The 15209-nt window shown below is 38.3% G+C and overlaps 1 protein-coding gene across 1 annotated transcript in view; it reads left to right on the top strand.

Annotated features, from left to right (window-relative positions):
- Positions 1 to 15209, top strand: part of LOC121144931 (ubiquitin-conjugating enzyme E2 E2) — a 187007-nt gene that overhangs the window by 10644 nt on the left and 161154 nt on the right. Inside the window, exon 3 of the mRNA XM_040963585.1 lies at positions 4510 to 4560. Within this exon, the coding sequence (XP_040819519.1) occupies positions 4510 to 4560 (51 nt within the window). The remainder of the gene's footprint in view (positions 1 to 4509; positions 4561 to 15209) is intronic.

Consider the following 15209-nt stretch of genomic DNA (forward strand, 5'->3'; position numbering starts at 1 on the left):
GTCTTTTGCCATAACATTGCACATAGTCTTAGTTAGCTTGAAACACTTTCTTATTTGTTTATTTGAATGGCAGAGAGAGGGACACACACACGCAGCCCCCTGTCTTGCATTTTCTGGTTTGTTCTCCTCAGTCAGACCTGAGCCATGCCTAAGTCAGAAGCTGGGAACTCAACCACAGTCTCCCACATAGGTGGGAAGGCTCTAACTACCTGAGGTTTCCCCTTCTGCTTCCCAAGGAGCAGGTCCACAGGAAACTGGCCTCAGAAACAGAAGCAAACTGAATATTACACTGTACTGTAAATCCAGTTGTGCCAAGTAGTATGTTAACTACTGTGCCCGACACCTACTCCAGCTAGTTTCTCTTAAATAGAAATTGATAAGAGTATTATTTAGCAAATTATAGAATATTTATTTCATTTTTAGTCATCTAAGATCATCATCTGTAAGTGGCAGTTATTGAGACATTTCAAAATATTTGTGCACCATAAGGAACAAGTGCCTGAAGTCACTACCTTCCTTATTTCACACATCAAGATTCGGAAACTCAATACAAATCGTGATAACAACATTTGGGATAGAACTGAATTGCTGTCATTAAAAACAGTAGGACATCATACAGTCATTTAAATGGCAATTCTTAGTGTAATCTTCTGTCAAGAGAAATATTACCATTTTAAGATAATAATGGCTCAAAATATATTTTAATATTTTGACCCATTGCTCAGAGTTGTTGAATTTATCAGTAAATTACCTTTTGTATTCAATAACATCTATTTGGAATTATAGTTATCTGGAGGGGTTCAAGTTCTGTCGTAGAATGCTATGAACAGAAAAATATCATTTAACCAAAAGGGGCAGTATAAGCATAAAAAGGAAGATATGTTATGTGAGAATTCCAAAGAAGTTCTTTTATGTTAAAAAGTTTTCTTTGATAGTTTGAACATAGTCTTTAGAAATCTGAGTTTAAAAACAATTTGTCAAAGTTATTTATCTTTCTAATATCAGATCAAGCAATAGACTTTTTTTTAAATGGAAAGTGACAGTTTTTTGTACACTCCAACCACCCCAGTTTGAGTCTTGTAAAGCCAAGTGTTTTAGCCACCTTTGGTTTTATGTTGACTCTGTGCATCTCTGTAATTAATGCACTTATTTCTTGTTTGTCGAGTTGCTAACAAAATGTCTTTTGACTCCCTGCTCTTAAATATGTGTTTAGTTTGTTATCCCATTTGCTTCCTAACAGTTAATGATAGTGATATTATAAAGGATTATTTGTTATCTTTATACATGAAAGAATATGTACAAGTCCCTGTTTCTCATTGATTCAAATTTCGGCAGCGTTTCCTGGTTCCCTTTCAGAATGGGATACTGTTGAGGTCTTCCATCTCATCGCTTTCAGCTGGTTTCTGTTAGTTGCACTTACTTTTGTTTCTTTCGTGTCCATGGTTAATATCACTTATGTTGTTTAGTGCAACTGCAATCTTCTGTGCTTTTGTCTATAAGTAAGACCAACAAATTGTTTCTGCATTTATTACAAGTAAATATTGAATGCCATAATAAACAGCACGTCGGGGTTAGATTTCTTGTGAATCCAATGTAATGATCCCCGTTCTGCCCAGTGAGGCAGTGTTTAGAGAAACCAGATCATAACCTCTTTTTTTTTTCCTGAATGTTTGTCTCTTGACAACAGTTTTGCTTCATATGTGATGGATGGGGTTTTTTTTGTACCTTTTTCTGCTTTTCTGCAGTTTAATACTCCTGTTCTCACTCTATCCTCTTCAGAGTTTTAGTTTTCACATACTCCGCACCTGCTCAACTTGTTTGATTGATGTCTACCCTCATTGTCTCACAGAAATAGCCCTGAGCTTTCTCATTCTTTGGTGACTACTCCCATATTTATCTGTTGTCTATTTGCTTTTACATTTTCCGTGTCTCCCTCCTTCTCACTTGGGGTCCTGAATGAGTAGGAGGTGGATGTGTGTGTAATGCTTAGTAGTTTGCCATGCTTATCTTGAATTTATCCATGTCTTTTTTTTCAAGATTTATTTATTTATTTTGGGAAGGCAGATTTACAGAGGAAAGGAGAGACAGAGAGAAAGGTTTTCCATCTGCTAGTTCACTCCCCAAATGGACTCAATGTCTGGAGCTGATCTGATCTGAAGCCAGCAGCCAGAAACTTCTTCCAGGTCCCCCACATGGGTGCTAGGTCCTAAGGCTTTGGGCTGTCCTCGACTGCTTTCCCAGGCCACGAGTAGAGAGGCTGGGTGAGAGGTAAAGCAGTTGGGTACAAACCAGTGCTTGTTTGGGATGTTGGTGCTTAGAGGAGGAGGATTAGCCAGCAGAGCCATTGTGTCAGCCCTTACCCGTTTAGTTTGGGACATTTTATACTTTTGTGTAAACTTTTTTTTTTAATATTTTGACAATCTTTACATAGTTAATTAGGGTAAAAAGGTTCAAGAGCTACAGGAAAGTGTGTAAGACTATTATCTTTTCCATATTGTTTCCTTCATGTTTAAAGAGGGGTATTAAGGGAGAAAGCCCACCCAATTTCCCATCCTCCCCAAGTCCCGGATGTAGGGTATGCTCTGAGGTTCTTGCTCACTTTTGTGTAATCTTTATACATTTTATACTTTTTTACAATAAAGTGTAGTTCACTCGTGTGAGCTACATTTATGTATTTTATCCATACAAGTTGTTCTCTTAGATCTCATTTTTGAGATAGCTATCATTTAATATGGACATATGATGTGATAGTGTATGAATGTATCATCAAATATATATTAGAAGGAAATTAGACTGTGTTAAAAGAGGTGCAGAGTTTGTCCTACTTAACGTCTTTATTTTAGAGCATAGGAAAGTGAGGCACAGAAGGAGACAGTGAGCCGGTACAAGTGGTGTTTTTGCCCAAGGACTCAATTAATGGCATAACACAATTAAAATGAAAGGTCCCCCCCCCAGTTTATTAATCTTGTTCTGATTCATAATGCTCTTCAACTTTAAGTCACAATTTTAAGGAAAGAAAAATTACTTTAGTAGCATACAGTATCTTATGAATAAGTTGTTCCCAGTCCTACTGAAAGAGCCCCACTTGCTCTTGTAGCTGTGGTTATTGTCTTCAAAACACATGAATGAAATTGTGAGTACAAAAGCTTTTATTCAGATTCTTGTTTTTTTTTTTTAAGATACTTTAGTCAGCTATCATCCATATAGTATCACAATAATTACCAGAGTAGAGGCATCCAGCTGTTAATGGACTTATATTTAAAAACTAATGCACAAGGAGAAGAAACGGTTTTGAGAATTTTTATTTGATTTAGCAAAGACTAATAATGCATGAATGATAGTTGAGAGATTGCTAAGTATAGTCTTAGAAAACAGTGCAGCTCCGTTTGCCTTTGAATACGTGCACAGCTTGCTAGATGGAGTTAAAAATATAGCAGAAAATGACACGAGGAGAGAGCCACACTTTAATTTTTTTCCCAGTATGAAACTCATGCAATGACATGATAGTAATTATTTCTGTAATATTGGGAGGAGTCTTATGCAGTGGGAATAAAGTCCTGCCTGAAAGCCCAACTTCCTTCTAACTTAAGCTTCGGGAAGGAGTATCTTGTGTATTTGAATAACAGTTTCAGGCCAAGTACACCTAGGGAGTACTCGGGTTCCCCAGCCTGGTTTTCCCAAGCCCAATCTTCTGGTGGGTGTGCTGGCCAGGAGCTCTGCCCACACAACAGCGACCCATGTTCCTGGCATGCATGTTGGCATGGGACCCTACCTCTCCACCTACCCAAGATCCAAGCATGTTCACAGTTTCCCAAGTCTGGTGCGCCAGCACACCATGCCAGCATGCTAACCTAGATCTCTCATCTCCCCTGCCCCCAACTTGCTCTGCCTGCCTGGGCATGAGTCCCCAGTTCCCTGCACACCCTACCAGTGCCATTTCTCAGGCCCCCTGTAATCCTGCATCCCCAGATCTTCAGGAGCCTGCCCATGTAGGTAGAATTAGGCACTCATGTCCAAATTGCTACCTTTAAAAACTACATGTTGTTTTATATTGTATTAGTATTTCAAGTTAAAATGCTGAAAAGGGAATGATGCTATTTAAGTATAGTACTTAAATGTTACACTTTAATGTCTGCACATATAATTTAAGTGAAATGGGTCAGGTATTCGGCTTAGCAGTCAAGATGCCCATATCCCACATCCAAATACTTGGATTGGATGCTGAGCTCTTGTTCCTGACTCCAACTTCCTGCTAAGATAGACTCTGGGAAGTAGCAGTAATTGTTTGATTAGTTGGATTCCCGACTCAGCCTTGGCCTGGCCACTTTGGCCTTTGGAAGTATTGACGTAGGTAGTATGAAGCGCCCTTTATTCTTCTTCTTCTTCTTCTTCTTTTTTTTTTTTTTTTTTTGGTCTCAGAAAAGAAAGGAAGTGTATATCAGAGTCAGATAGATTTTTTTGTTAAGAGGAAAAACATTTAATGTAATGTTCTTTTTTTTTATTTTAAAGAATTCAGAAGGAACTTGCAGAAATTACATTGGACCCTCCTCCCAACTGTAGGTGAGTACTTAAGGATTTTATGTATATTTTTTGTAGAGTGTTTGAACTCTTGGTCTTCTGCGAAATTGTTGGTGTAATCTGCTTAATTAGGCTTAAATGGATGTGGAGATGATGCTTGTTGTCTCTGAACAGAAATAGCATATTCAGCAATATGTTTGTGGTAATAAAATGGAGTTGCCCAAAATAGTGTGATGGAATAACAGCATATGAATTGATAGGATAATAAATATAATTTTCTTTAATGGCAGAGGTGTTATGGCATTAAATGATTTTTATATTATGGAATAATAGTGTGGCTAAATATTTTCTAGTTGATCATTGTCCAGTTATTTTGTTGAAAATAGATTTTTTTTTAAAGGTGTAAGAACATTAAACAGTGTTTCTTCTTGGTTTACATTATTTCTCATGGCTATTGGTAATATTAGAATTGGTAATTTGAGGCCATGTTATAAAACATGTGCCTCCCATTTTCTGGTTAGTGTTTACTTATGGGAAGTAAAGGTGTTTGTCTGAGAGTGGTTAATGTTGTACAGGTGCATAGGAAAAGTAGAGAAAAATTGCTTCTTGCCTTATACTGTGTCCTGGGTCTGGCCCAGTATTTGGAAGTTGGCTATTTGACTTTTTAAAGGCATTTATTTTGGTTTTGATATTAGGTCAGTGCTGGAACCAAGCCAACATGAAACTGTCATCGTTTTAATTGGCAGCCTGATGTGTGAAAGTTGAGAGGGCAGGTGAAATGAAAATGTTTATAACATTGAATGAAAGTAGAATTTGTTTGATATGGTTTCTATTTTATGGATCTCATTTTTATGTGAAAAATTAACTATAAATATTAGTAACAGTAAACATTTTTGCAGATGGTTATATTGATATTTGACTAGATGAGAACTGTTTTGTTTAGTAAAGTTTTTAATAAGGCTTATCATGTTTGGTCAATCTTACATAGTTTTTTGCATATGTATATATGCACTTGGGATAATTATGTTAAAGGATGCTTCAGATAGAGCAGAAATTTGTTAGATAAAACTGTAATGTGAGATTTTTCATCACATTTAAAGCTATTAATATCAAAGCTGTTTTAGATAACAGATTGTTGCTTAGCTTATGGTGGCAAATTCATGTAAATGGATTGATTTCTGGAAAAACTCCAGTTTGAATTACATTTGACATCTCTTTTTAGAAAATAGTGCTTGTTGTAATAGCTTGAGTCTTTTAAAGATATATTATGTATTTTCATAACCTTTGTAAACAACTGAATTGTTAAGTATGTGAATTTAATTGGTATCCTTGCTTAAGTTATTACATTATAGGCAAAATAAACTAAATACTTTGTTTTAATGAGTTTAAATGAAATTCACATATAATACGATGTAGATTGTTTCACCTTGCTATTGAGCATTTTATTTTCTGATAAATGTCAAATAATTTAGTTTTGATTAATACATACAATAATTCATCTCTGGTTGTATCAGTATGGTAAAATGCAGAAAGACTTGAGAGGTTGAGGAAAGGAGTTAATATCACAGTTATTATTTACTTAAAGAAATTGTTAAAACATTATTTAAAGCCAAAAAGAAGAGTTTATAAATACAGTGTCATGTGAGATTTGGAGATTTGGTTTTTCACAGGACTTTATTAGTTAATGGTGCCGTTACTGGTTCAAATGTAAGTTTCTTTACAAATAAAGCTAAACATGTACAATAGTTTTTCACACTTAAGTGTAGAAGTCACAAACTTTTCAGACAGCATCAGGAAGGAGAGCTACTCTGGCTGATTCTCTGGCTTATGTGGTCTGGAGATTGGATATCCTCTAACTGTGCCGTTGAAGTTAAGTGTGCAGTGGCTTTGGCTGCTTTTGTTGATTCCAGAATAGTTGCTCGGGCTGGGTCAGGCAGAGAGAAAGATCATTTCCCTTTGCACAGTGCGCCCGTTGGCATCCAGAGGCTCCTCTGTTGTGTGGCTGATCACTAAGTGGTGATGAGTTTGACATTTTCTGTGTGCCGGTGCTACTTCAATGAGATACTTGGTATGCTTGTTAAGTGGATTACTGTGGTCTTCAGGTTGTTTGGTGTCAAATATTTCAATGTGGTTTCTAGTAAATCTGCCCATATAGTTCAGTGAAAATGTGGTTACTATCTTTAGAAAGACAAGTGAGGTATAATTGTAGCTTCTCTTATTTTTGACCAAAGCTAATGCATAGTGCTTTTGCGGTTGATTTTTAGAAGTTTTCCATTGCTTTCATGTGTGACCTAATGACTTAATGTGCAAAAATCAACAAGCTAAAGCTGTTTTCCAAATAGAAGGAACTAGAGCCTCTTCCTTATCACATATCTTAGTTCAGAAGAAATTTCCTTAGTTCTCCTTTTGTAATCCTTTTTCCAGCACACATGCCTCTCGGAACCCTTGCCTTTTTTGGAGCAGTTAATCTCCTGTCACAGCTCAACTTTATGTGTGCGGAAACATCTGTGGGTTCACCTGGGTAGGCAGGCAGAGTGGAGAAATATTTAATTTATTGGTGTCTGGGTGGGGATAAGGGTGTGTCTCATTCCATTTAGAATGCAGTTTATCCTTTTTCTTCCTGGAACTTTGACTAGTGCAGTCCAGCTCTGTGTGTCTATCAGATTTGAGATGGAACTTCAGAATTTTGGTGCATCTCCTACTCATGTCTGATTAAGCAGCTCATGGAATCTTATTAAAGCATGTGTTTAAGTATTGTACAGATCTGTCACTTGAATCTATTGGTAATATAATGTCTCCTTGAGTTACATCATTCAGTGCAGATAGATATGTTTATGTAAAGCATTTTGGAGGAATTTATAATTGTTTAGGTGTTTTTTTCTGATTTTGAAAAATATAAATGTTTTGAAAGCGTAACTACAAATGATTTCATAAGTTGAATTATATGTTCTTATAGAAAATACATACTTGTGCAACTTTCAGGGTTTTTTGTCATCCTTGAATAAGCTAGAAAAGAAGAATACAGCTTTATGTTTGAAGCTGGGTTAAAATTATCTTAATGGTGTTGCACATTTTCTACATTTTGGCTTAAATACACAGCTTTAATAGTTTCTGCTTCAGAAATCATAGTCTATGAAGCTGCAGGTATAGTAAATAAACATTCTGGGGGTGAAATTCAGTATATACCTGGAGGATTGCCTGTGAACATCTGAATGTATTTTGCTTGCCCTCAGCTGTCTGTATCGTGTATCATAGCTGACCTATGATGTTTGCAAAGGCTCTCTCCTGAGACTTCTGCAGAACCAGAGGCGTTTTGGTGCCGCCAGCAGAGATTGAGGTGCTGTTGGCTACTGTTGCTGCTAATCTTAATACACTAGCTTAGCCAGATGACATACGTGAAAAAGTCATGCTGTAGACCTGTGGAACTCGTGACAGTTAGAATTGGTGCTCCTTATGTGCCTGCATGTTGCGGCTTTCTCAATTCCTTGCTAATTAGCAAAGGTACACTCTTAAAGCTGTGAATGCCATTGTGTTCATTTATATTTCCTTGGTGCTAGTAGAAAGCTGGTAACAAATGGGCCAGACAATCTAAAGATTACAATTGTAATTAAAATTTTTGTCATCTAGAGGATAACTTGTTCTGTTTAGCAATGAAGTTAAATTCAAGTTCTAGTATGACCTGATACTGCTAAAGCATATCTTAAGTAAGTAAATATGGGAACAATACTGTATCCTTATCTTTGTGAGGACAGATACTAAGATATAATGATGTGGTTGGATTTTTATTTTTATCTTTTTAATTTTTTAAATTTGGACTTTAATTTTTATATTTATTTTTATTGGAATGTCAGATATACAGAGAGGAGAGAAAGAAGATCTTCTGTGTGTTGATTCACTCCCCAAGTGGCCACAATGGCCAGAGCCAAGCCAATCTGAAGCCAGGAGCCGGGAGTCTTTTCCAGGTCTTGCACTTGGGTGCAAGGTCCAAACGGTTTGGGTGGTCCTCGACTGCTTTTCTCAAGCCACAAGCAGGGCGCTGGATGGGAAGTGTGGATGACAGGACACGGACTGGTGCCTATACGGGATGCCGGTGCGTGCAAGGCGAGGACTTTAACCGCTAGGCTACCAGGCCAAGTTCTATTTTTTTTTTTTTTAATATTTATTTGAACTGGCACTCATATAGGATTCTGGTGCTGCAGTTAGAGGCTTAGTTTACAATGCCACCAGGCTGACCTCCATAATTGGGTAAAAATTTTTAGGAAGAAGGTGAACTACAGCCGGTAAAGATTGGACAGAAAAAATCAGCAGGTTTTTCTTTCCACGTGTGAGTTGAAGATATATTGGAGGATATCTAGGAACAATATAGATGGGGAAGACAGGTTTGAAGAGGTTTAAGTGACTCAGCTCACCCCAGGGTCACACAGTGAGTAAGCAGCAGAATGTTTCAGACTTTAGCACTCAAGTGCTCTGAGGCCTTGCCCTGCTGTTGCCATTTGTGAACTAGATGTAAAACAGCAGTGTAGAAAAACCTTGCCTCAGTTTCTTGTGCAGGAGTGTTCTGTGTCTGCATCGTTCAGTATAGTAGCCCCTGGCCATATGGATCTATTTGTTGTTGAGTGTTTGAAAGGTGAATAACGGAATTTTTAATTTGAATTGCCATGTGTGACTGCTTGGTAGTCTATGGAACAGCACAGACCTGGAAAAAATAATTTAGAAATGATGTGTTTATTTGAAAAATTAAGTGACATAGAAAGATCTTCCATCCACTGCCTATAACAGTGAGTGTTGGACCAATGTATAACCAAGAGCCAGGAACTTTAGCTGGTTCTCCCACATGTGTGACAGGATCCCAAGTATTGAGCCATTGTCTTCCCGGGTGCATTAGCAACAAGAGGCGGCAAGATTTGATCCTGGGAACTTCAGTAAGGAGAGTGTGTGTCTCAAGTGATGGCCCAGTACACTATGTCACACTGTCTGCTTTGTGGGAAAATGACTTCTTATTTAAATATCCAGTAAGAGTAAGCTGTCAGGTTGTCTTGGCCATTTTTAAGTTTAAAATTTATTATTTTTGTTTGAAAGGCAGAGAGAGGGTATGTGTAGAGTAGTTTACTTTCCAGATACTTACAGCAGATGGAACTAGGCTAGAACAAAGCTTGGAGCCAAGAATTCAGTTCAGCTCTGCTACACAAGCAGCAGAAACCCAACTACCTGAGCCCTCTCTACTGTCTCTCAGGGTGTGGAGTAGCCAGAAACTGCGAACAAGAGCAGAGCTGGACCTCAAAGTGGGGAATTCTGTTGTTATAAGATAGGCATGACAAGTGGTGCCCTAACCACTGCTCCACTTGCCTGTGCCTATTTTGGCCTTTTTAATGATGCCTTTGGTCATGGATTTATTCTGTATGAGCACATACATATGTCCATGCTTACATAATTACATCCTACAGAATCACTTTTGTATTTATCTGCCCTCCAACCCACTATTAACATTCTACCAGTCAGATATACTTACATATTATTGTTTCTAATAGTATCAAACAGTGCCTTCCTTAACTGTGGGGAAGATCATTATTAATATAAAGCTGAGGTGGAAAACCTTTTCTGTGCCATGGGCCATTTAGTTATATACAAGATCAGTTTGTGGGCCACACACAATTACCAGTTTAAAAATTAGATTTCTGTGGAGTTACTGGTTTTCGAATCCTGCTAGAAGTTGCTTTGGCAAGGCCAGACCATATGACTTTGTGAGACTTTAGAAAGTCCACAGGCCAGAATTTCCCCCACCTCTGTAGTGAAATATTAATTGACCAAATATTGATTTTGAACTTTTTTGTGGGATGAAAATGATACTGCAGTTTATTGTTTTATGCAAACTCAGAGGTGATTGAAAGGAGAATGTTTTATGATACAGCAGTGTCTGCAGCCCAGAGAAAAATGGAACTTTCCCAGGGACATACTGTTTAATGACAAAGCCAACACTGATATTCAGTCTGGATCATGCAATGTGTTTCTTATTTTATCTGTGGGATGAATACATTCTGTGCACGTAGAAAATTTAGATGAAATTCACAAAACTGGGAAGATTAGGCATTCTTATGCATTGCTATGTGGGAGGTGCATTTAAAAATAATTGGAGGAGAAGGTATTTGGTTTAGTGGTTTCCTAATCACTGAGACTGGTTGGGACACCTGCATCGTGTATCAGTGAGCCTGGCTTCCAATCCCAGCTCCATTTCTGGTTTTAGCTTCCTGCTGATGTGCACTTTGGAGAAGGCAGTAATGGGTCAAGCACTTGGATCCTTGCCCATCTGCTTTGGAGACTGAGGTCAAGTTCTGAGCTCCTGGCTTCACCCTGTTCTATTCCTTGAATGCTACAGACATTGGGTAGTGAACACAATGATCGAAGATGTCTTTCTGTCAATTCTTTATCTTAAAACAAATCCAGGAAAAGCACTGGGGTTCCTTTGCTTGGAGAGGTGAGGTGCTGGAGTAACTGTTTTCAGAGCCATGGAATGCAGAAGAGATTAAACTGATTCTGTATGATTTTAGGAAGCATAACTAGCATTGCTAGTCTTTTTTTTATTATTGTTTTAAAGTTAGAGGGAAACTGTTTTCTGCTTAATTAAGAAGGCACACAAATCCAGAGAAACAACGGGTAACTTTGGAGGTGATGAGTGCCCACTTCTAGAGGAATGAAAGCAGTCTGGGTTTTCAGGTGTGCAGTGGAGGGAACCTTGTGAGCTTATTTTGCAGCTATTGGTCCCTGGGCAGATGAGCATGTTCTTATCTGTGGCTTCTCTCCCCTGTGGATTGTGCTGCCTCTCTGCCCTGTTTGAACCTGTACTGGGCAGTTGCCATACCTTAACACACTCAGCTTGTTTGCTAGCAGTTCATACCCGAGTTGTGAGTCTGTAATTTTGTTCCTTACTAAATCTTTAACATAGGTAGGGTGAAGCAGATGTCTAAGGAAATCTCAGTTTGATGGGAGGGTAGGGACATGAATTGACACCTAGCAATTGGATAGTTCCTGGGTTATAACATGCTGTTTTCGTAAACTCACCTGAAACTGTCAAGAAGTAAGCATATTACCACTAATTAAATGTTATTATAAATTGAGTTAATCATTGAATGAAATATTTTAAATGCTGATTTGCTCAGTTTAGATGCCTTTAAGAGTATCAAACTGTGGTGACAGACTGTTCAGAACCTTCAGAACCCTCATGATCTTCCCCTCTTTGTGCTTGGAAAATCTATTACTTGCACTATTAGAAAAAAAATATTAATGGAGAAAAATTAAGGCTTATTTAATTTTACTGGCAGATTATCTGTGGACTCTGAAATGTTAGAATTACAAAAAGAACTTGATGTTTTAAAATAGCAAGTGACAGAAGGAAGAAGCCACCACTATAAAAAGACACTTGTGGAGTGCCTGATTCATTTATAATCTTACCAATTAATAGATGTTTATTTTGAAATTTCTGTCCAGACCTAGGTAAAGCTGACCATTATTTCTAGATAAGGGCAGTGTTAGTTCGGTGACCTGATAAAGCAGAGTGATGTGAGACCTGCATCTAAATGATGGTCTAGAGGAAGGTGACAGATTGAGCTGCAAGTACCGAAAGGAAATCTTTGCTTAGCTTAGCAACGGCAAGGTGTCTGACTAGTGACACAGCTGTGCATTGTCTTAAATACTTGACAGTTTGTTGTCAGGCTCAATTTAGGCAAATAGAACCCAGCCAGCAGTTGTGGTTTTAGTGTCTGCGGGGCTAAGTAGGGAGCAGGGAGTCTGTGGAAGGGGAAATGACAGTAGCTGAGCTCCTGGAAGAGGGAGACATGGTCTAGAATGAACACTGAAAGGGTATGAGAGTTAGATCCTCTTGACCTGGGTCGGCCAGGGTTAGACAAAAATACTTCTGATTAACTATTGCATTCTCCAGATTGAGATATAAAGGTTTGTCATGATTTTTTTTAAAAAGAATTTTTTTAAAAAAATTTATTGTAAAGGCAGATTTTCAGAGAGAAGGAGAGCTAGAGAAAGTTCTTCCATCTGCTGATTGACTTCCTAAGTGGCTGCAGTGGCTGGAGCTGAGCCAATCGGAAACCAGGAGTCAGGAACTTCTTTTGGGTCTCCCACATGGGTGCAGGGTCCCAAGACTCTGGGTCATCCTCCACTCATCCTCCACTGCTTTCCCTGGCTATAAGCAGGGAGCTAGATAGAAAGTAGGACAGCCAGGATATGAACTGGTGCCCGTAAGAGATGCCATAGTCAGAGGATTGGCCAGTTGAGCCACTGGGCTGACCCAAAAAGACTTGCTTTCTTATCAAAACCCTTGTCTGTTACTGTAGTAGCTTTCTTTATAAGTGATATTAAGTGTTGTTATCATTTGACTTTGAAATTGATTGGGATTTAAAGTAGGGGGAAAGAACACATAAATTTGTATTTTAAGAGACAACAAAAATTGCTTAAATGTATTATTCTGTTGCATTAGTGTCACACTTCAGAAATTTTTAAAAGTCATATAATGAATATTTTGTATTTAGGATCATTTGTTAATATATCTGAATTTTACTCTGAATTTGAGTGGTTGTAAGGCTCCTCTGGGACTCCAAATAGTTTGAACTATCTTCAAGTACCTTTAGTTGTTATATTACCAAAAGAGCCTCATTTTAAGTTACCATTGCATACAAGGAGGAAGAGAACTTAAAGACAACCTCGGAAGTAGTCTCCAATATTCAGATAACAGACTCTTATCAGCATTAATATTCCCATTATCAGCATTAATGGGAAATTGATAATTTTCTACAGATGAAAATAAAGAGTACTTAAAAGTATTCATGGAATATAAATCTCAGATGATGTTCTGAATATATTATAATGAGTAAAGTGTTTGAAATACCAAATTCAGGGTTTATAGCTTGTATCAACTATATAAATATAGCTGTTACAAAGCAGGTAAGAAGGGCCAGTGTTGTGCATAGCAGTGGTCAGTGCCTGCCATGCTAGCATCTTATATGGGTGCTGGCTCCGCTCCGGCTTCTTGTTAATGGTCTGGGAAAGCAGCAGGGGATGGGCCAAATATTTGGATCCTTGTCACCCACGTAGAAGACTCGGTTGAAGTTCCTAGCGTCTGGCTTTGGTCTGGCCTGGTGCCAGCTGTTGCACCCACCTTAGGAGTGAAGTAGTGAGTGGGAAGATTCTCTCTCTGTAACTCTCTCAAGTAAATAAATACATCATTAATGTTTGTCATGCAGAACCTGGTGCAAAGATTCAATGGCTTGCACATGCCGGGATCCCATATGGACACTGGTTCATGTCCCAGCAGCCCCATTTCCCATCCACCTCCCTGCCTGTGACCTGGGAAAGCAGTAGAGGATGGTCCAAAGCCTTGGGACCCTGCACCCACATGGGAGACCCGGAGGAAGCTCTAGGCTTCAGCTCAGCTCAGCTCAGGCCATTGTGGACACTTGGACAGTGAATCAGTGGGAAGAAGAACTTTGTCTCCGTATCTCTTCTTCTCTTTGTAAATCTGCCTTTTCAAAAACAAAGCAACAAAAACAAAATCATGGTAGTTTTCAAAAACTGTTTCTTTTGACTTCCTCAATTCATGTATGGGCTGAATCTGAATGCAAACACCTTTTAAGTGGATTAAAGCTATTTTAAAGTTCTTTTAACTTTTGAGCTCACTGGCCTGAGAATCAGTGGGTTGGTTCTAACAGAGTTTTTATATGCAAAATTAGAACTGCATATATCTTCTGATGTCATTGTTATCCATGTTTGAAATTTTTCTTGAATTGCCAACATTTTAAGTGAAGCTTTTGGAGTGAAATATGACCAATTAAATGCAGTTTTGTGATCATCCAGTTAAAGACGCATGATTGGGTTTGGAGGTTTTTGATAGATTTTTCTTCAGCTGAATTTTGGTCCTTTGTGTAGAAGACAGTTGCAGATTGGTGCTCAGTTAGACAAAAGTTTGTTCAATTGAATTTACGTATTCAAATTCAAGCATGATCTTCAGTTTCCCTTTCATTTTCCCTATGAGTTGGGAATCCAGAGTTTTTAAAAAGGGTTAAAAAGACTTATGTAATTGAAAGGTGCATTGATAGAGAGGTTAATTGATTGATTGATTAATTAATTTTTATCTGCTGGTATATTGCACTAAAGACCTTCAAAGCCAGGGCGGGCCAAGTGGAAGCTAGGCCCCAGGAAGGCCCTCCTGGTTTCATAGGTGGCAGTGGCCTAAGCACCTGGGTCGTTGTTTGCTGCCTTCCCACGTGCACTAGCAGAGGGCTGGATCAGAAGCCTAGCTGTGGAGATGTGAACCTGTGCTCTGAAATTAGATACAAGTGTCACAAGCCCTGGCTGAAGCCACTGGGCCACAACACTGGTCCCTAGAGAATTTTGACTAATCTACTTTTACAAAGTAGAGCCTCTACTGTAGTAAGAACTTTTTAAAGATAGGAGATTAAATGGATTTAAATTGATATTTATGTATTTATAGCATTAATTTTTTAAGTTAAACATAGTTGAGGACTTTTGGGACTGATGCCCCACAGTCAGTTGGAGGCTTGGAAAGCAGAGGAGTCTCTGTTGCCCTACTGATCCTAAGGGCTTAGATATTCTTTTTTCTAAGTGCTTTTCAGAATTAAGCTTGGACTAGTGCAGGAGGGAGCCAGAATTCATTTTGCCATGCTGTT

This window comes from Ochotona curzoniae, unplaced genomic scaffold (assembly GCF_017591425.1).
Source record: "Ochotona curzoniae isolate NIBS_2020 unplaced genomic scaffold, NIBS_Ocur_1.0 contig_1302, whole genome shotgun sequence".
NCBI classification, from domain to species: domain Eukaryota; kingdom Metazoa; phylum Chordata; class Mammalia; order Lagomorpha; family Ochotonidae; genus Ochotona; species Ochotona curzoniae.